The sequence below is a fragment of the Stigmatopora argus genome, chromosome 18 (genome assembly GCF_051989625.1).
Source record: "Stigmatopora argus isolate UIUO_Sarg chromosome 18, RoL_Sarg_1.0, whole genome shotgun sequence".
In the NCBI taxonomy this organism is placed as follows: Eukaryota; Metazoa; Chordata; class Actinopteri; order Syngnathiformes; family Syngnathidae; genus Stigmatopora; species Stigmatopora argus.
The window spans coordinates 6,336,887-6,358,360 of NC_135404.1; the positions used below are offsets into that span (position 1 = coordinate 6,336,887).

A 21,474-nucleotide genomic window follows, 5' to 3' on the forward strand; every position below is an offset into this window, starting at 1 on the left:
TTAGGCCGCGCACAACAGTCTTGTAACACGATTGGTTGATCCTTGTTTCTTAGGGCCATTGTAGCCAATCAAATGACGGCTTTTACCTAGAATCTCAGTGGGAATTACTCGACGACGCCTTAGTGTTACAACTAATCGACAGTAGTGGGCGCTTATGTGTCTTTGGAAGGCGTTCTCTCCACATTCATGCTGGATTATGGTAACTTTGAAATGTCTTCAACTTGTAAAGAAATTTCAAAGAGCGTAAACTGTCATTTATGTTAGATCAGAGGGGATGAACGGTATTGTTGCATTTTAAAGTGTTAAGTCTCACTCCGTCGTGACAGTTTGGAATTATTTCTCAAGCTAGTTCGACAGCAGACGTGTTTTATCTCTCGTGTAAGTTTCAGCTTTTGCTAACTATTTATGTCGCCTACTTATTTATTTTGACTACTTTTTGCGTGTGCACCATATGGTGAAGCTTTAAATCGCATTGTACTTCCATTCATTTCAATAGTTTCGATACCAGCGGACACCTCAAAACCAATTGTACTGCTAGCATGTTTACGTACACCTCCATATTACAACAGTAGTCGCTCTGTAGCTAATGTGTCTGTCAGAATACTCCGTTTTCATGTCAAACACACGCCAATTGATTACTCATGTGCTATTTTTTTCTTTGATTCGTTGTGCTTAGTACGTTTGTCACCGTTTTGAGGTTCCTCGCCCCGTTGTATGGTTTTCAAATGCTCACCCATGATGTTTTTTTGTCATTTAGGTTTCACCATTACAGCTCCTTCACCACGAAATAGTTGAAGACTCACTATGCCACTAAGTGTAGAGACCGCAGTCCCCCGAGTCCTCCCGCTTCCCACTCACTTCGCCCTCGCCGAGCAGTCCTTCTCTTTGAAGAAGCGGCGCCATCCTCTCTCTTCTTCATCCACGTCCAACTCCTCCTTGTCCTCGCCCGACTACCTGTCACATTCTTTGCCACCGCTGCCGCCGTCTAAGGAGTTGCTGTCCGTCAGCCGTATCTTCGCCCAGAAAACAGCGCCGTGGACGCCTCTGTCTTGTTCTCTCAGAAAGTCGTCTCATCCGGAATCTGCATACGACCCCAAAAAGCAGCTGTCGTATTTTAGTCAGTGCTTCACAACGCTGGGCCTGCTGGGAAGAGGCTCTTTTGGGGAAGTCTACAAGGTAAGAGATAACCACTGGTGCCCTTACCATGTTTTTTAGAGCAAATCTGCAATTATGGATTCCATAGAGCAGCGGTGAGGAACAAGTTAGCTAAATTTTAAACTGAGAGTCAAAGAGCCACACTACACAGTGACCTGCCAAAAGAGACGTACAATTCAAACCATATTATTCACCATAAGACTTTTTCCCCTTATTTATTATTTGTTTTTCATGGGGCCTAATGAATTTGAGTGTTTTAAGAGAGAATAAAAATAAGAGAAACATGAAACGAGGCAAAGAGACTCAATATACAGTGGTACCTCGACATACGAGCATTTCGAGATACGAGTAAAATTTTGAGCAAATAATTATCTCTAGATACGAGAAAAAATTTGAGATACGAGAAAGCCAGGTGGCCAAGACATGAGAGGCTGTTTATCACTGTAGCGCACTGTCTTTTTTGCCGCATCTCTTTCGTGTAAAACAGATATCCACGAGCACTGGGCGGAGCGTTGCATTTTTTTTCAGTGTTGCCGTGCCCCCTTCGAAATCCGTATAATTTTAGTACTATTAAACACATTTTAGTAATATTAAACCACTAGTTATGTGTTACTTTGTTAATAGATGGCGAATTAGAAGAAATAAAACATTTTTTTCCAATTCAATATCCTGTTTTGGGTGTTTTTTTCAGAGGGTTGGAACAAATTAATTTGTTTTTAGTTCATTTCAATGAGTTACGAGAATATCGACATACGAGCTCAGTCCCGGAACGAATTAAGCTCGTATCTCGAGGTACCCTACTGTATACAAAATATGATAAGCAAAGAGCCCCATTCAGCTCGTGAGCCGTGTGTTTGCCATCACTGCCATTGAAGATTGTTTTGATAGTCAACTAATCAGCAATTATTTGGGATGATTTACTTATCAGTCTGAATCACAAAAGGGTTTTATTACTCAATTACTCTGGGTTTTTCATTTTAGTTGTAAATTTGCATTGGAACAATAAATAAGATCACTTAAGTCGGACAAGAAATATGAATATGGAATTGATGATTGTTTTCCAAAGGAGATACTTGATTCAATACAAAGATAATAATCTTAATTGAGTGTTAGAATTATTATGGAGGAATAATAGAATAAATAAAGAATAGGAGGCTACTGATTTCATGACTTTTCATTTAAAAAAAAAAAGAAAAAATACGAGTTGTAAGGCTCATTTGCAGTGCTACCTTTTATGATGAAATTCATTCTGCCTTTTTCTTTTTTAGGTTCAAAACAACCAAGATGGCCGCCTGTATGCAGTCAAACGCTCGCTCAACCGCTACAAAGGCGACCGCGACCGGGACCGCAAGGTGAAGGAAGCTCGCAACCACGAGCGAGTCTGCCCGCACCCCCACATCCTCAACTTGGTCTCGGCCTGGGAGGAGGCCGGTCGCTTGTACATCCAGACGGAACTGTGTCACACCAGTTTGCTCCTCCACGCAGAAAGCCAAACTCCAGGGAACGGTAAAAGAATAACAGTTTGTCAAGCCGTCTCCCAAATCACTGCGCAATTAACATCAAGTATCTATCGACAGATGAAAACGCGGCGTGGTCGTACTTGTGCGACCTTCTGTCGGCTTTGGAGCACCTGCACTCTCGCGGTTTTGTTCACATGGACGTGAAGCCCGCCAACGTGCTGGTCACCGACTCGGGGCGCTTCAAACTGGGCGACTTTGGGCTCCTGCTGGAGCTCAAAGGGAGCAATTCAGAGAAAGTAAGAGAAGATGACCATGGAGGAGATCCCAGGTACATGGCTCCTGAGCTTTTACAGGGCGAGTATGGACCTGCTGCAGATGTTTTCAGGTAAAAGAGATGAGGAATACTTTGGGTGCATTTTGGAGGGCTTCTTAACACCTTATCGTTTACTTTTTAGTTTGGGGGTTTCCATTTTGGAGCTGGCGTGCAATATTGAGGTCCCCAACGGCGGAGAAGGCTGGCAGCATCTCAGACACGGGCGCCTCCCTGAGGTAGCAAAGGGTAAGTACATCTTCAAAGAATTTATTTATATATTTATACAATTATTAAAAAAACAAGAATATATTTTTTCTTTCATTATATAAATTAATATTGGAAAGAAACAAAAAATGAATAGATATTTTCGCCACTTTTTAATAAACCTAAAATCACACAAAATAGTGCTTAATATGTTCAATTTATTAAAAAAATCATTTCAAATAATAAAAATCCATTTTTAAAACAATATATCAAACATAAATTAAGAATTGGAAGAAAATGTTTTTTTCCAAAATATTTAAATACAATTTAGAAAATAAATGGATAGAATCTGTAGTCAATCACTGTTTACTCAACCTATAATAAATAAAAATAGATTTTTTTTGCAATTAACAAATACAATCATTTAAAGAAATTGAATAACATTTTTCCCCAAAAACTTAAAAGTTAATATTTAAAAAACTAATAAACACAAAATTATTTTTCTTTAAGTTTTTCGAAATTAAAATATTGAAAAATACCTACTCCATTGATGATGATAAATATCCAATTATTTGACTCTTTCCATCTTCCTCATATGAATTGAAATGACTTTGTCACTAATATATATCCAATCCATATGAAGTGGGAATGTTCGGTCGGCACTGATTGAGCCTTCCTTCCTTCGCTGCCAGCCTCCCAGTTCAAATGGATTGGACACCTATCGCTGTCAACGGCAGTCAGTGACTTGAAGGGGCCAAATTTGCAAATTTTCCTAAATATCTGTTAATAATCTGGTAATCATAGGACGTCTCCTGAAATGCATCTTTTCTTACTTCAGGCCTCTCAGCGGACCTTCAGAAAGTTCTCGAGATGATGCTAATTCCAGAGCCTCGCGGGAGGCCAACAGTACCCGAACTTCTTGCGCTTCCGTCAGTGCGGAAACGCAGGTGGAAGAGACGTGCTTACCTTTGGTTGGCGGAAACCATTTTTACTTTGGTTCTCTTCTGCCAGGTAATTATTCATCCCATTCATTTGCATTGTTTTGCCCGCAATGTGCTACTGTCTTTGTTTTTGATTTCCTCGTAGATTCCGCTAACTGTTTCTCCTTTATCCATATTAAAAGAAGCCCCTCCATCTCGTCATGAATATCACTGCATAGCTTGAAAATGACCATGTAGTAGCCGCATCATTTCAAATTTGTGTCGTATATCAGGGCAAAATTTTCCTCGTATCTCAAATCCCTTGCATGTTGGGACACTCGTATGTCAAGGCATCAGTGTACAGTGGTACCTCGACATACGATCTTAGTCCGTTCCGGGACTGAGATCGTATGTTGAGCTTTTCGTAACTCGAGCGAACGTTTCCCATTGAAATGAACTAAAAACGAATTAATTTGTTCCAACCCTCTGAAAAAAACACCAAAAACAGCATATTGGATTGGAAAAAATGTTTTATTTCTTCTAATTCACCATCTATTAACAAAGTAACATATAACTAGTGGAACAGAAACGCACTCGTAACCGAACAAACACATTTAAATTAACTTGGATTAATATTTACAGACACACTCAAACATACGTTTAATGTAACTTTACACAAAACTGAATTCTAATTTTGTTTTAATCTTGTTTTACCTTCGTTCTGGGCGGGTTAGCTGTTTGCACGCCTCCACCCTCACGTTCGCTATCGATGGGCTGTTTGCTGTTGTATTCCCTTCAAAATATTCCGAAAATGATGCACACAAATGTCCTCACAATAGGATAACGCACGACCACTTGCCAACGAGAAGTAATCTTGAATAAGCGATCGCAGGAGCTAACAGGCTAAGGAAGGAATAACAGCCTACCCATGTGTTGATTGTGGGTAATGAAGTTTTATTCTGAGAAAGGGTGCCATTGGCTCTCGGTGTTGTGTGCACGAGTATACTTCATTACCCAGAAAGCCCTCTTTTTGCCCGCTCATGCGCGTAGTGCGTTTTCTGGTCCATGTGTAGGCGAAAGAAACCGTTCAGTGCTCGTAGATATCTGTTATACACGAAAGAGATGCGGCAAGACAGTGCCGTGGCCACTTGGCTTGGTCGCATCCTGAAATGTTGATCGTATCTAGGGCGAATTATTCGATCAAAATGTTCATCGTATCTCAAGCATGTCGTAGGTAGAGCTGATCGTAGGTCGAGGTACCACTATATTTGGAATGATAATTCCGTCTTTTTGCTGGGTTTGTCATTGTTTCTTCCAAATTGCTTTCGAGTTCTCACACCGCAAGAGGTAGAATGAAGCAATACCAATAAGGTGTCTTACATACATTATTGTAGCCTGTATAAGTGAACCCGGTGTAGGCAAAAACTAACAGAACGTAGAGACTAAAAGCTTGGAAAATAGGAAACTCCCGATGAAATCAGGAGACTTAATAAGTATGTTTCCAGGTGGTGCTCGGCTTTGGCCGTCGACTTTTCTCTTCACTTTACTTGCCGGTCTTCTGGACCAAGCCGGCACCCTGCACGCCTCTCAAAGACAACTGGGAACGGGAGGCCACGCTGTCTCTCCGCAAGTCGCACGCCGAAACCTCAGAGGATGAGAGGGTTTTCGCCGCTGAGTCTGTGGGACCGGACGACTCGCCCAGATTCTCACAAAGGTCAGAGTGGTCTGAATCGGGCTGCCACAAATGTTTGGTTTCTAAAAGTCGATTTATCACTGTTGACTTTCGCAATGAGTCGACTCATCATCATATAAAAATGTACTGTGATATTACTCTAGGATTAACATTTTAGCCGGAAATATTTAATATTAATATTAATGCAACAGTTAAATTGTATAATTGTTTTCCATAGCAAAAATCTCATTTAGATTCATTAAAAAGAGAATTATCTGCTTATAACGAGGACGACATAAGGATAGTCATTTCTTTATTTAAAAAATAATAATAATATCGGAAATAGATACACTATTCAAAATGTTTCAATTTTAATTAAAAATGTTTTTTACTTTAACAACTAGAACGTCAAACTACATGAAAACACTTTAAAAATATATATATATTTTTTTAGTTTTTTAAATGTTTTTTTTTTAAAAACAAATAAGTCAAAGTTGTCTTTATAGTTTGAATTAAATATCTTTTATTTTCAGTTACAGATGGTATGTACTGTTAAAGATGTTTCTAAATTACTTTTAAAATACATAGCGTACATAAGGAATAAAATGTCCTTTTTCAAATTAAAATATATTAAAAAATACAACATTAATAATAACGAATACATACAGTTATATTTACATTTATATTATTACATAATACAAATAACTTGCTGTTCTTTTCATTTAAAATCATTAAAAAAACAATGAAATTAAGAATATTTTACTTTGAAAACACTCAAAAATGAAATAACATTTGCTGTTCTTTTCTGTTCTTTTCATTTAAAATCATTAAAAAAACTATGAAATTAAGAATATTTTACTTTGAAAACGCTGAAAAATGAAATGAACAGAAAGGAAGTGTGAGTTACTGTAAAAATAGTTGACATTTAATTTGATGATTAATTGTCTATTAGTCCACACGTTGATTTTTGTTTCCCATTTTCTAACATTTTGCTGTTGTCCAACAGGGTGAATTCCGCAGTAAGTGTGAAAATCACGTCCACTCCCCTCCGGTTTTCCCCGGCGAGCGGCAACCGGAGTCCCTACCCGGATCCGTTTGACTGGTCGCCGTCTTACGAAGCCCGAGAACCCTCGAACGTCCAATCCGGTGACTCTTCTACACACTGCACCCCTACTCACAGCGGGCGTCTGGACTCCAATCGGGTCAGACGTTCCTCGCGCCGAACCCGCTCTGACGACGGGTCCAACCAATCCGGTTTCGGCCCGAAAAACCTGCTGTGTCTCTTTGAGGACACGGTCGGGGAGGGACAATCGTGATGTGGAAAATAAGAAAATAACTGTTTCAAGATAAGTTGACGTCCCGCATGAATGCACTATTATTCGCAAAGTTGTATATGAAAATGCCAATGAGTTCATGGCACTTTAAAGCATGGTTTTTGTTGTTGTTTCTTGAGTGCAATTAGTTTGGAGTTTGTTCCTGTTTGAAGATTTGTTTCTAAATACATGTTTGAACACAACTGAGTGCTGAATCGGATTTCAAATTTGAATAAGGTGATTTCCCCTGACATTTTGTGGCATTCTACCACTATACAAGACTAAAGATGCTGTTCCTGGTGGGTGAGAACCATGTAATGCTTGTGTAGTATCTAAACAGAGTTTTGGGGAATTTTAAAGGAAACTAAACTCTGACTCAATTGAAAATATTTGCCATAAATTATGCTAGACTAATGCATATTGATCATTAAAAAAATAGTTAAATAAAATACCATTAAGCTGCCGGCTCTAAGGAACAATGTTAATTTTTTTTTTCATTCACAATTTTTAAATCCCAATCAAAAAATTCATTAATTTTGACTTCAACTAGGCAGTTCCTTAACTTGAACAAAACTTGCCACAAATGAAAGCTAGCTGTGATTTATTCGTTCATATTCTCATAAAATACTGCTTTAAGCATGTATTTGAAACTTGTAAAATCATAATAATAGTATTTATGTATTTAAATTGAAGAGGGCATGTTTCAAGGTTTAAATGAGAATACAAGTTTTAGTAATAAAAAAACCTCTACCCAGGCGTATTTTAAATTCTATTGTACCTCTTTCCTGCTATTCATTTTTCAAATCAAATGACGTTCAAGAGAATGCTTTTAATCTGAAAGATGGACTTTTATACTGAAAAACACGGCACCAAAATTTCCCGCGTTGACTTCCGATCAGAAGCAGTAAGCGTGTTTTGATTAATTTACGCTATAAAAACGAGATTTGGCTTTACTGCTAGGTGCTTATCAGTGTACTAAATGACTATTAATTACGTGTTTTATTAACATGCAAACTACAATAGAAAAAAACGAGTACTATAAGATACTGTTAGCTCATGTTGCTAGGTGTAGTCTTCCTGTATTGGTAAAAACAAGTGCCTAAGTTATTTATTACAAGTTTAATTATGATGTTAATTAAAAAAGAACGTGAAAAGAAAAAGATAGCATAAGTAACTAACAGTTAGCTTATGTTGCTACTTGTAGTAATGATGCTTTATGTTGTTCTCTTGCTATTGCAGTTTAAAAGCAACACTGTGTTGAATTTACAAGTTAAATAAAACAGAATTGTCTTTGTATTCGTTTTCCGTTGTAGAATGGAGGACCCCAAACTGGACAGTTTGAACGCCCGTGTGACCCAGCTGTTGAATAAAGTGGTTCTGGAAGTTATGGAAATGGTGAAAGAGACCGCAAAGGAAATCGTGTCGGAGTATTGCGAGAAAACTGTCAGCACACTGAAAGAAAATGAGAATCTCAGAAGAAGTTTGCTGGAAATACAAAGTCAGATCCTCCAAATTGCTGACATATCGTCAAAATATGACATTTCTGTATTCTGTTTTTTTTATTCACAGATATTCTGCACATCCGCGGTCTGTTTCCGACCCAGCAAGAGGCCTCGTTGCTTCAAAATTCGAACCCCGACCCCGTCACGTGGCCAAACTACGCTTCCTTCTCTCAACCAGAACGTGCTTCGGACCAGACGTCAATACAACAATGCCACCGGGAACCAGAATACAAACCCGAGGAGATTCCGATAGTCCAAACAACCCCGGAATATGCCCAAAACGTTAAAAGCGAGCCCCCTTGCTCAATATCTTCTCCAACATCACAAGAACAATACGATTCGAATCGTCCAACGTACCCCGATGGCGCCGTCAACGGCGAAACGGCATCGACGGAGGCAGCCAGGAAAGACGACGGGCACCCGTGCGCGGTGTGCGGGAAGACGTTTACCCGGGTGGGCTACCTGAAAATCCACCTGCGCTGTCACACGGGAGAGAAACCGTACGTTTGCTCGCAATGCGGTAAGCGTTTCAGACAGGGCAGCGATTTGAAAAAACACAAAATAGTGCACACGGGCGAAAAACCATATTATTGCGACCAGTGCGGCAAGACTTTTAACCGGGCGGAGAATATGAAAAGACACCGCAAAGTTCACGATGGAAAGACTTGAAGGGAAGTTTTAAAGTTTAGAGCGTATGTTTAAGAATTTTAAAACACTAGAGCACTAAATTTATTAATTTAAAGGCTCTTTTAAGAGACAATTCCAGTTAATTCATGAGTTTCTGCTCAGTTTTTAATCAATTTTTCCAAAATTTTGCTGAAATATTCTTCCAAATTTATAAGGAAAATTTCCAACATTTTTGTCAAAATTTCGTGTTGCTATCAATTTATTTTGGCAACACAATTCAGCCAAATAGTTATTTTATGCCCACTAAACTAACATTTTTTTGTTGCTTCTTTTTATTCATTTATTTTTTATTTTTTTACACGCGCTTTACATACCTTTCAACCTCGGCCAATTGCTCCCCTTATTAATAATTGCAATTCCCCTTATTTAACGATAATAAACCGTACGAATGCAATGCGGCACATATTTTCTCACATAAAGACACCAAGACATTGAAAAAAAAAAGTTTTTAACCCAAAATATTAAAAACTTCAATAGGCAAAGCAGTGAAAGTCTCATGTTATTGAATGACAACATTAACATAACATCTTAACCCATTGGTGATTGCTGTTACCCCTCCTAGTCCAAATAGATTGGACATCTATATCCTTCAATAAGTCACGAACTTGGCAACATCTAAAAATACCTGACATTTCTTTCGATGTACAAGTTTGGACACATCCCTATTCAGTTTGTCTCGTATTCTGTTACATTCTAATTCCAGAATAAAAACAAGACAATCCGGTGCTAATGCTTCACTGGAAGTGGAAAGACTTTGCCACAAGGGTTAATACAAAGCTAACGTGCGATAAATTAACACTTGTACCATCAGGACTCTCGGCTTGGCAGATATTTTTAAAGGCAGCAGCACTGATATAGATGCACAAGTGCCTGATAATTATGAAGTGAATAGATGGACATATTATCTTATAAATATATAAGAATATTCATTTAGTACTTCACTGACTAAGGCCCAGGTGAGAATTGAACTCACGACTCCTGGTTTACGAGACCAGTGCTCTGACCACTGAGCTACAAGGCCATGTTTTTTTATGTTTCTTATAAACAATTCCATGATAACAATAAAAAACATGTCATTAAAATTCAATTTTAACTGGTATGGCTAGAATTAATGATCAAGTTTCATAGCTTCGCTTTCATCCGGACGGCCGTTATATATTTTTGATATTTGTATTTGGAAAACTACATTACGAAACAGCGGGAATATTCCCTCATTTTTCATTAAAAATGTAAAGGAAAAACAAACAAACAAATAATATCAGTTATAAAGAACAACAAAAAGTCAACAATGTCTCTAATCATCTTATTGAGTATCAAAACTGTTTTATTTAGAGATGAAGAGTGCTTTACTTTTTATAATATATATGCTAACAAAATGTTTTAGCATTTACACAGATGACAAAAAAATATACACCTATGTTTAGAGATATTTGAAGAAAAGGGGCAGTGAACAGCATTTGTTTTCAAATAATTTTATAATCAATTTTACAGCAGCAACCACTATATTTAGTCCAAGGACAACAATAATTTACAAATAAATAAATAATTACACATTTTCGCATTCATGTGCGTTTATTTTCAACCCGGAAGTGGTGTGCACAACGCCCCGAGAGAACAAACAATACTTTCGCCTTTTATGCAGGTGAGTCCCAGTAAAAAAATAAATTCTTTACGTAAAATCACAAAATGCCTAATTTAATGTGATTTTTTAATGACGAAATAGTGTCGATACGTGTATATTTACAGTACAGGGCGTTTGTAGTGTATATTTAGTAAGCTTGTTTTGAGGTCCTTGGAAACTAACTCGCCCTTTTTACACAACATTGTACGTTTAACGTTGAATGTTTACCATTAAACCCGTCTTTGCTAGTATTTTTTTGTTTATATGAAACGAAAAATATCAATACGTTTGAAAAGTTTGAAATGAATTGTCGTTACAACCCGGAAAAGTGCAAGTTTCGATGTCAAAATTCAGTGTTTCCTTTTTTTTTTAAACTGTAAAACGGGTAGCAAAAATACTCACAACCTGTTTTTTAAGTTAAATAAGAACAACTAAAAGTAAAATGAACATTAATCTCATTTATTATTTCAAATATTTACATGTTAAGAACAAGTGAAACCTCGTTTTGTCCACAACTGTTTATTGTTTTCTTTTGTAAAAAAAAAAAAAAAGCTACCTAAGTACTGACAACTTGTGTTAAAGTACTAAACGTAGTAGAGGAATGAGGAGAAATAAATTAAATAAGTACTAATCTTTTACTAAAGTGAAAGTGTAACTACCAGTGTTTGTAAACTAGTGAAAACCAATTGACGAAAAAAAAACCACTGCCATTGACGTCTATAGCCGTCAATGACTTAATTGTGTTGTAATGGTCGCTCGTGTTTTCCACAGGTTGGTCCTACGATGAAATGAAGATAGATGAGAAGGTTGTCTCGTATTTTGAATCAAGCAGCTCACCTGTGGACAAAGAAGGCTATCTCTTTAAGAAGGTAAAATGTTCATGTGAATTCCTGAAATGCGTTCAAATCATTTTATGGGCTTTCTTTTTTTGTCATCTTCAGGGTGACATCAGGTCTTCCTACCACAAGCGTTGGTTTGTGTTGAAGGGCAACCTCCTCTTCTACAAGGACCACCCGGATGACAGCGACCTGGTCGGCGTCATCGTTCTGGACGGCTGCATCGTGCAGCTGTGCGAATCTGAAGAGCAGTTCGCCTTTTCGCTGGTGTGGAGCGAGCCAGAGGGACTGCGGCCGTACAAGTTTGCCGCCGAGGACCAGGCTGAGCAGGAGAGCTGGATCAAGGCGCTGCTTTCGGCCAATCACGGCTATTTGGCGTTGCTGGTGATGGACCTGGAGACCAAGTACAAAGGTGAGTTGTGGGCTTGAGCGCAGATGTCAAACTCGTGTTAAATAAGGAAACACATTGGGAGGGGGATACCGTATTTTCACGACTATAAGGCGCACATAAAAGTTAAATGTTCTCCAAAATAGACAGGGCGCCTTATAATCCAGTGCGCTTTATATATGGACCAATACTAAAAATGTTATCATGATAAAATCAAATAAATCAGTCGATAGGGTACACCATCCTCTAAAGCTCTCACAACTACGGCAAGCAGCCCCCGACTCTACTATTTTTCCCGTAGAAAAAGTACTGCGCAGTGACTGCTGAGATATATAGTTCTTTTGTCAATACACCCAGTATGACGGCGAGCACACTAATTTGGTGCTCACAGTCATTCCGGCTGTATTTACAAAAGAAATCCTGCCGCTAGACGTTGGCGTCAACAGAGCATTCAAAGCTAGACTGCGAACTATATATATATTATATATGGATGAATATCGAACCGCAACATGAGATTATGGCTACGTGAGGCGTATGTCAAGCGACCGGATGGCTTTTTTCACGGAAGTCACGAAAATGAAATTATGACGTGAGTACATTGTAAAATGGCTAAATAAAGTACAACCGAACTCAGTTTTGCTTCCGTTGCCTTTTTAAAAACGTGTTTTTAGCGTGTGTCCGTATGTTTAAGATGGTGTATGTTTTGCCATGCCTGGCTGCATCTATAAAAACGGTGCGTCCTTTATGTGTGTAAAATACAGAAATAGCACTTGTTACTGACACTGCGGCTAAAAATATGATGCGCTGTATAGTCATGAAAATACGGTATTTAGTTTATTATTTCATTCATTTTCCGAACTGCAAAGGGTGTGGGGGGTGCTGGGGACTATCCCAACCAACTATTGACACCCTGAATTAGTGGCCAGCCAATCGCAGGGTACAAGGAGACGGACAACCAATCACGCGCACACGCATACTTAGGGGAAATTTTGAGCGTATCTTTTTATGATGTGGGAAGAAACCCGAGTACCCGAACAAAATCCTCACAAAGCGGGTCTAACCACTCCTCCAGGGGGCTGCATGGACTGCATTTAGTTGTTTTTATTTTTTTTAATGAAAAAAATGAAGAACTAAATAATTTTCCTGTTATTTTAATTTAAATATGTAGAAAAATAGCATCCAAAAATACTACAAAAATTAATAGAATTAAAAAAAAAAAATTAAATGAGGACTGACCTGGGCTCGAACCCAAAACCCCAGAACTGTGAGGCTGACGTGCTAACCACTCTTGCACAGCCCTCCCAAAAATAACCAATTGAAGATGAATACAAAATAAAAATATATTTTTCAACCGACCGTAAATAGTGGTTTTCCTGTTTTTTTCCTTTCTCTATCAAAAGTAAATTTGAAAATATAACTTTTTCTTTTTGTTATTGCTTAAATAGAAACATTAGCGGCATTGTTCAGTGACCCGGCCAACGGCGCTGCCAACCCAAACGCGCGACTTAACGTGCAGTCGTCCGCGTCCACCCTGGGCCCAGCAAGACCTGCGGTCAAGGGCCTCGGCGCGAGTCCGCAGTTGACCCACCGCCAAATATTAGGCGCAACCGCCATCTCCACCCCGAAATTCCAAACCCTGCCCATCGCCCTCAAATGCAACGTCAAGAGATCTCCCAAACTTTGGCCCAAGAGGACCGCCAATGTGGTGCCCATCGACGGCCCCCCGCCGCCCACCGGCGACTTGTCGACGCTGCGTTTGGGGACCGACTGGGAAGAATTTAATAAATTACACCAGGATTTCGGAAAGGAAATTAAGGAACTGATCGCCGATTGGTCGAGAAGCGGCCGATCCGCCGAAGTGGCGCCGAAGAACAACTTGATAGATTTGAGCGGTTTTGAGTAAACTGGTCCCATTTGAATTTCCAGCAAGTCATTTCAAGCAAAAAACGAGCTTATAATTCATAGTCTCATTTAAAACTACCTTTTAAAAAATCATCTATGGATGAATTTTTTCACTTTTTTTATATCATTAACCAAATAAAGATGCCCAATTCATTTGAAATGGGAGGAGCTATCAGCTCAGCTTGTAAAATATGTACTTGAACTGTACTGTATGAAAGATGAATGAATGAATACATACATATAAAAGGGAGGAACTTAATATTATTATTTTTCAAATGTATTATAAATTTCTTAAAATTGTAAGGTATTTGTTCTTATTAATTGTTCTCCATGGTGGCCAGGTGGATGAGTGGTTAGCGCTTTGGCCTCACAGTGGGGGACCCGGGTTCAACTCCAGGTCAGTCCACCTATGTCAAGGGTGTCAAACTTGGGTTGGTTCGCGGGTCGCTTTAACGTCAACGTGATTTCACGTGGGCCGGACCATTTTAGATATTATATTAAGATTTTTTTTAAATAAATGGATTAAAAGAACTAGATTAAAATCCCTGAATATTCATTTTTTATAGATCTAAAACAATGTTTATTTTAGCTTTTTTAAAATATATTTTTAGATTTTACAAAATGATTTTTGAACTAAAAACAGAAAAAAATTGATTAAAAAATTACAATTATTGATTTAAAAGGAGGAAAATCAGGAAATTTAATATACATCTATACTCTTCATTTTAATTTGACCCTAAAACAGAAAGTCGGCACGTATGATTTACTTTCCTGGGCCACAAAAAATGATGCGGTGGGCCAGATTTGGCCCCCGGGCCGCCACTTTGACACATGTGACCTATGTGGAGTTTGCATGTTCTCCCTGAGCATACGTGGGTTTTTTTCCGGGTACTCCCGTTGCCTCCCACATTCCAAAGACATGCATGGTAGACTGATTAGACACTCTAGATTGCCCCTAGGTACGAGTGTGAGCGTGAATGGTTGTTTGTCTCCTCGTGCCCTGCGATTGGCTGGTCACCAGTTCGGGGTGTCCCCCGCCTCTGGCCCGAAGTCAGCTGGGATGGGCTCCAGCACCCCCGCCACCCTAGCGAGGATAAAGTGGTTCAGAAAATGAGATGAGATTATTCTACATTGACATTCATTTTTTTTCTTTTTAGGATATTCTCATTTTTAGCTCTATTTTTCTATTGTTTTTTTTTTAAATTGATACTATATAAATACTATTGTCTGTTCCTCCAATGCAAATTTATTTAAGGCATTAAGAGGTTAATCATGTTGACGGTGATGGACGTCCAATCATGTGGCATCCAATTATCCTTGTGCTGTAAATTGAAAAATTGTGTTTTCAGCTAGTAGACATTCAATATGTTTGAAACGGGAAGGACTGGCAGCAATCAAACGATCAATTCAATCGTTAAACCCAGCAAACGAGTTAAAGATTTAGCAAGTAGTGCCATTTTCAAAACCCAAATTGGTAGAGAAAGAGAGGGTGAGCTCGTGGCTATTTTGGTGTGTCCAGCTGTCCTAGTTTTATGGTCTTTCTGTCCCACTGTTTTCACCTTCACGCTGGACGCCGCTTCTCAGCCGCTAACCTTCAGCTAACCTTTCCTTCCTTCTGATAAAACCTGAACAAAAACGCAATTTACCATCATGTCCATCCCATCTCGACATCTTTTTCTCTCAGCGTCTCCAAGATTTTTTTAAATAAAGTTTTTCACACCTGCCTTAACCGCACGTTAGCATGATTGACAACCCCCAGTGAAGCTCCTATATGGTGGAGTCAAATGGTTGGTTTGGAAAGACTAAATTGAGCATGCCACCCAAATTAGTCCAACCCCAAGAAGTACCCTTTAAGTCACAGGTGTCAAAGTGGCGGCCCTGGGGCCAAATATGGCCCGCCAAATGATTTTGTGCGGCCTGAAAAAGTAAATAAGGAGTGCCGATTTTCTGTTTTAGGATCAAATTCAAATGAAGATTATAGATGTATATTATATTTCCTAATTTTCACCCTTTTTAAATCAATAATTGCACATTTTTCAAGCCAATATTTTTTTTGTGTTTTTAGTTGAAAAAGCATTTAGTAAAATCTAAAAAATAAATATAGCAAAATATTTTCTGTGTTCTGCTAATAATTTAACATAATTAAAAAAATATTTTGTTTCCTTTTGAAATGAAAAACAAATGATTTTCCCTTACTAAGAAAAAAAAGTACTAATAAAAATTGTTTTAGATCTGTTTAAAAGGGATTATTTAAGGGTTTTGATCCAGTTTTTTTAATCCGATAAAAAAATGAAAATAAAAAAATATCCAAAAATTGTATCTAAAATGGTCCGGCTCACTTAAAATCGAGTTTGAAACCCGAATTTGACACCCTTGCTTTAAGTCATTTGCTGAAAAGTTCTTTTTTTCCAGCTCTCCCAGCTTTGATTAGCATTAGCCTCGTAGGACGTGCTTAACATTTCTCAACGCCGTCCCTGGCGTTGACCCAAAGCCAACTGTTTTCAAATTTCACGGCTGTTTATAAATCCTTCTACCACTCATCTCCCCGACAGGTGATGAAACTCGGATATGCGACGCGCATTCGCCACTTAAAGACTTGGTATCGAGGCATTTTTGGGGTCCGATGAAATCAGTCGGCGGGCTCTTCGTGGAATTCCCCTCATTCCGAGACTCCCGATGCCAATTTTGGAAAGGGCGGTCAGCCGATCGGGTCCCCGCCACCTCCTGGCCCCGCCCCTTTTTCTCTTGCTTTCGCCCTTGGCGCCGTTTTGCTGCCAAACCTGATGGCGCGGCTAAAGTTAGTCCCACGCGGGCCTGTATAAAAGCCCCAAAGGGGTCCGTCGCATCCATGTCAGTCACATCGGCTTGGCGCAGGCTTCTCTTCTTGACCAACTACGACCCGACAAACTTGAGAGATGGTGAGTTTGCCTAAATTTTCAATAATCGATGGAAGAATCCATCCATCAATTCCATTTATTTAAATCAGCATTTTTCTTAAAAACCCTTCCAATTTATGCATTCAATTTATTCAGGTAGGTTTTAAAAGCCTTAACCTTTCATGCACCAATTTAAAAAAACATTTCTTCAATATTTTTATTATATTTTTCAAGAGAGGGTTTTATTTGTAGTATTAGTGTTGCCCGTAACCTATTTTGTGATTGCAATAATAATATTTTTTTTAAAAAGATAACTAACTAAATAAAATTCAAAAAGACGTGTTTAAAAATAATAATTTAAAATAAAATAAATTATTAAAATACATTAAAACTAAACAAATTAAACAAAAATAATTATTTCAGATATACTAAGTGGTTAGTTTTACTCTATGACTGCCGTTAATGGCAATAGTTGTTCAATACATTTGAACTGGGAGGAGCTCTAAGCAATCGTTTGATTGGACGTTTATTGGCATCAATAGTTTGGCTGTCAATTATCACTTTAGGTTTAGATAGTGTACTTTTTAAAATGTATATTTTTAGGGTATTTTTATGTTTATTTGGGGGTCATGTGTTTTTCAATTAAGACTTTAGTGACGACTTTAGGCGTTTGTTTAGGTTTATATATAGTAGTTATCAGTTCTTTTTTTCTCAAAGTGTTTAAGGCAGGGGTGTCAGACTCGGGTTGGTTCGCGAGCCGCGTTAACGTCAACTCGATTTCATGTGGGCCAGACCATTTTAGATATAATATTTTGGTTTTTTTTTAATAAATGGATTAAAAGCCCTCAATATTCAGTTTTTTATAGATCTAAAACAATGTTTATTTTTGCTTTTTTTATATATATTTTTAGATTTTACAAAATGATTTTTGAAATAAAAACACAGAAAAAAATGATTAAAAAATGACAATTATTGATTTAAAAGGGGGAAAATCAGGAAATTTAATATACATCTACACTCTTCATTTGAATATACGTATATTTTTTTAAAACAAAGTCGGCACTCATGAATTACTTTCCTGGGCCACACAAAATGACGCGACGGGCCAGATTTGGCCCCCGGGCCGCCACTTTGACACGTGGTTTAAGGGGTCTAACCTATGGGGACATTTTTCTGTTAGGTTTTTTATTTATTCATCTAATTTTACATTTTAAATGGTTCAAACCAATGTTTTTGTTGGTGTTCTTTGTTTTCTGGACATAAAAGTTGTCTTAAAAAAACTAAATTTCACAAGGGTTCCAGCTGACTTTGGGCAAAAGTTGGTGTCCACCATGGATCAATTTTAAGCCCCCTAACATTTGGCTTCTGACTCCATCTTAAATTCAGGCAATTGCTGTGATGCCCAATTTAAATCGGAATTCTTGTGCCTTGTCAAAGTTATCTCCTCCAATTATACGGTGCGTGACCTGAAATAAGTTTGTCACTCGTAGACGTCCAATCCATTTGAAGTGGAATTGTTGCTAAAACTAGATTGGACCTTTATCACTGTCAATGGCAGTCAATGAGTTAACCCAGTGTTGGCATGTCTCACCTTAGGCACCCAAGAAGGCCAAGAGGAGGCAGCAGCAGGGTGAGGGTGGATCCTCCAACGTCTTCTCCATGTTTGAGCAGAGCCAAATCCAGGAGTACAAAGAGGTAACAACACATTAAAAAAAACGATGACTCGCGAATTGGGTGGAGGCATTGGGGGGTGGGACATCGGTTCTAGCGACCCTCTGGTGACCTCGTTGGAATGCTGCTCAACAGCTGATGGAATTAGCGCTCAATAAAAGCAGGAAGAGTAAAATTGAGACGATTGACAAACAGTAACGTGGATGTCGTCGATGATCCGAGTAAAGACGGGGTCTTTCGGGGGCACCCGACCCTCAAATGCCGCGATGCCCCTCGAAGGCCTCCGAGGTGACGGAACATCGCAAGGGCGAGGTTAGCTGTAATCCATCCCGAGCTTGAATGTCACGACGGGCCCGCCTAGCATTCCGACACCATTTTAACACCTCCGAAAAACAAGTGTGGGAACAGCTGCCAAGTCTCCGGTGTCGCATTTGCGAGCGTGTTTGACGTCGGTGTCGTGTTCGCCGGCAGGCTTTCACAATCATCGACCAGAACAGGGATGGGATCATCAGCAAGGACGACCTGAGGGACGTGTTGGCCACCATGGGGCAACTCAACGTCAAGAACGAGGAGCTGGAGGCCATGGTCAAGGAGGCCAGCGGACCCATCAACTTCACTGTCTTCCTCACCATGTTCGGCGAGAAGCTCAAGGGTCAGTTTGTCACACACTCCACCTTCCAACATCTAATCAATATGTCCAAACCGCTTCCCAGTTTTGCTTGTCACATAAAAATAACCTTGAATATGGCCCACACAAGGAACTCTGCCTACATACTCTTGCACTTCTCATCATTAACAGTTGATGGAGTTACTTAAGCTAGGGGTCAACACATGACAACATGTTGAAATCAAAAGATGCTAGTTGAAATTCGTCAACTATATAAATACATAAATATTGTGGGGGGAGCGGTTTGAGTGTTGGCCTCACAGTTCTTGGGTTAATCCACCAGTGGCGGTCCGTGCATTTTCTCGTAGCGCCTTCAACGGGTAAAATCCACTTCCTAGCAGCATTTAATGATCAAATACAAATACTGGAGCTTAAATACAAACACTGGAGCTTTTCAGATATCAGAACCGGGCGGCCCGGGGGCCAAATCTGGCCCGCTGCATCATTTTTTTGCGGCCCGAGAAAGTAAATCATGAGTGGCGACTTTTTGTTTTAGGATCAAATTAAAATGAAGAGTATAGATGTATATTAAATTTCCTGATTTTCCCCCTTTTAAATCAATAATTGTAATTTTTTTATCCATTTTTTCTGTGTTTTTAGTTCAAAAATCATTTTGTAAAATCTAAAAATATATATAAAAAAGCTAAAATAAACATTATTTTAGATCTATAAAAAACTGAATATTCAGGGCTTTTAATCCATTTATAAAAAAATAATAATCTAAATATTATATCTAAAATGGTCCGGCCCACGTGAAATCAAGTTGACGTTAAAGTGGCCCGCGAACCAACCCGAGTCTGACACCATTGCCCTAGCATGTACTTCTAAGAGTACTTTTATTTGATTTGGTTCTCCTACAGGTGCTGACCCCGAGGACGTCATCGTGAGCGCGTTCAAGGTCTTGGATCCCGAAGCTACCGGCTCCATCAAGAAAGAATTGTAAGTTCTCCAATGTGTTTGCCTTGAATTGACGTAGTCCCTTGTATAAATATTATGAATTATTTTCCTTCTTCAGCCTTGAGGAGCTCCTGACCACCCAGTGCGACAGGTTTACCCCTGAGGAGGTCAGATTTTTAATCACTTGTTATCATTACCTTGTCATTCCACAGGGTATCAAACCCGAAAATGGATACAAAATGATTTGTTTTTCACATTTTCCTCCAGATGACCAACCTGTGGGCCGCGTTCCCCCCGGACGTCGCCGGCAACGTGGACTACAAGAACATCTGCTACGTCATCACCCACGGAGAGGAAAAAGAAGAGTAATAATCCCACCCAAATTCCGCCTCACTTCTTCGCCAAACCGTATCTCTAACTTGCACCCACGTTCGCTCGGTTCCGCTTGCCAGCTCACTCGGACTCAAAGTGAGAGGAACTGAAGCGTGGCGTTTGTACGCGGGTACTGACATGGGAATCCTTTTCAAATTTCAAATAAAAAAATCGCTTTGCGTTTCGTTAAGGCTAGCAGCGCGCGCAGCTTGAAACAAGCTAGCAGTCTGACCTCTTTGGTCTGCTAGCCTCAACATCGGATACGATTTCAGGTTTTTATCGTACGGAGGACGAGAGGCGGGGTCTCGTGCTAAAATAGTCCCGCCCCCCTTTCGTCTTACTTGAACGGGAAAACGACAATTTCTTCTCAATTCCAATTGCCACCTGTTGTTGTGACGCTTCACGTCTCTGCTGTAACAAAGAAAGAAGTACTAATAAAAGCCACTGTCTTTCGTATTATGCAGTGTTTTTATTTTTGCTTCATTTCACTTTTGAATCAATAAACCCTTGGTCAAAAGTTTTGAGACACTTTTCACACATTTTGAATGAATTAACGAAAACGGTTTGGTCGTCGAGCGTCGTCGAAGGCCGCCGACGAGTTAAAAATACATACACATATGTATATTATATATATATATATATATGTATATGTATATATATATATATATATATATATATATATATATGTATATGTATATATATATATATATATATATATATATATATATATATAAATATATATATATATATATATATATATATATATATATATATATATATATATATATATATATATATATATATAGTATGTATAAAGAGTATAGCAAGTCTTGTGAGCATGCCCATAAAATCACTTGGACTACTTATATTTATTACTTATTTATTTGTCAGTTTGTTTGTTGTTGTATAATTGTATAATGACGACTATATATATATATATATATATATATATATATATATATATATATATATATATATATAAATATATATATAAATAATATATATAAAATCACTTGGA

At 38.6% G+C, this 21,474-nt stretch overlaps 3 protein-coding genes and 1 non-coding gene across 8 annotated transcripts; 3 read left to right on the forward strand and 1 right to left on the reverse strand.

Annotated features, from left to right (window-relative positions):
- The first annotated feature begins 1 nt into the window (after nt 1).
- On the forward strand, nt 2-7,240 carry pkmyt1 (protein kinase, membrane associated tyrosine/threonine 1). 3 transcript variants are annotated; one of them, XM_077626384.1, is made up of 8 exons: nt 2-301; nt 758-1,176; nt 2,424-2,661; nt 2,733-3,000; nt 3,071-3,174; nt 3,971-4,143; nt 5,558-5,766; nt 6,731-7,240. In XM_077626384.1, the coding sequence occupies exons 2-8, from the start codon at nt 805-807 to the stop codon at nt 7,038-7,040; spliced, it is 1,674 nt and encodes a 557-aa protein (XP_077482510.1). In that variant the 5' UTR covers nt 2-301; nt 758-804; the 3' UTR covers nt 7,041-7,240. The 3 variants fall into 3 exon arrangements, with proteins under 3 accessions (XP_077482510.1, XP_077482508.1, XP_077482509.1); XM_077626382.1 differs by having other exon boundaries at nt 4-199; XM_077626383.1 differs by having other exon boundaries at nt 206-378.
- A 641-nt stretch (nt 7,241-7,881) lies between these two features.
- LOC144092601 (uncharacterized) lies at nt 7,882-9,711 on the forward strand. Its single transcript, XM_077625567.1, has 3 exons — nt 7,882-7,941; nt 8,351-8,535; nt 8,607-9,711. Exons 2-3 carry the CDS (start codon nt 8,352-8,354, stop codon nt 9,206-9,208), a joined length of 786 nt encoding a protein of 261 aa, XP_077481693.1. The 5' UTR covers nt 7,882-7,941; nt 8,351; the 3' UTR covers nt 9,209-9,711.
- Nucleotides 9,712-10,174: 463 nt separating this feature from the next.
- trnat-cgu (transfer RNA threonine (anticodon CGU)) lies at nt 10,175-10,247 on the reverse strand. Its single transcript has one exon. It is a non-coding gene; the product is annotated as a tRNA-Thr (tRNA).
- A 521-nt stretch (nt 10,248-10,768) lies between these two features.
- mylpfb (myosin light chain, phosphorylatable, fast skeletal muscle b) lies at nt 10,769-20,912 on the forward strand. Of its 3 annotated transcripts, none has more exons than XM_077625566.1 (6): nt 11,951-12,095; nt 18,446-18,544; nt 18,992-19,172; nt 20,048-20,126; nt 20,203-20,251; nt 20,352-20,912. In XM_077625566.1, exons 2-6 carry the CDS (start codon nt 18,509-18,511, stop codon nt 20,451-20,453), a joined length of 447 nt encoding a protein of 148 aa, XP_077481692.1. In that variant the 5' UTR covers nt 11,951-12,095; nt 18,446-18,508; the 3' UTR covers nt 20,454-20,912. The 3 variants fall into 3 exon arrangements, with proteins under 3 accessions (XP_077481690.1, XP_077481692.1, XP_077481691.1); XM_077625565.1 differs by lacking the exon at nt 11,951-12,095 and adding an exon at nt 16,746-16,891; XM_077625564.1 differs by lacking the exons at nt 18,446-18,544; nt 18,992-19,172; nt 20,048-20,126; nt 20,203-20,251; nt 20,352-20,912 and adding exons at nt 10,769-10,868; nt 11,619-11,716; nt 13,517-14,163 and having other exon boundaries at nt 11,789-12,095.
- The last annotated feature ends 562 nt before the right edge of the window (nt 20,913-21,474 follow it).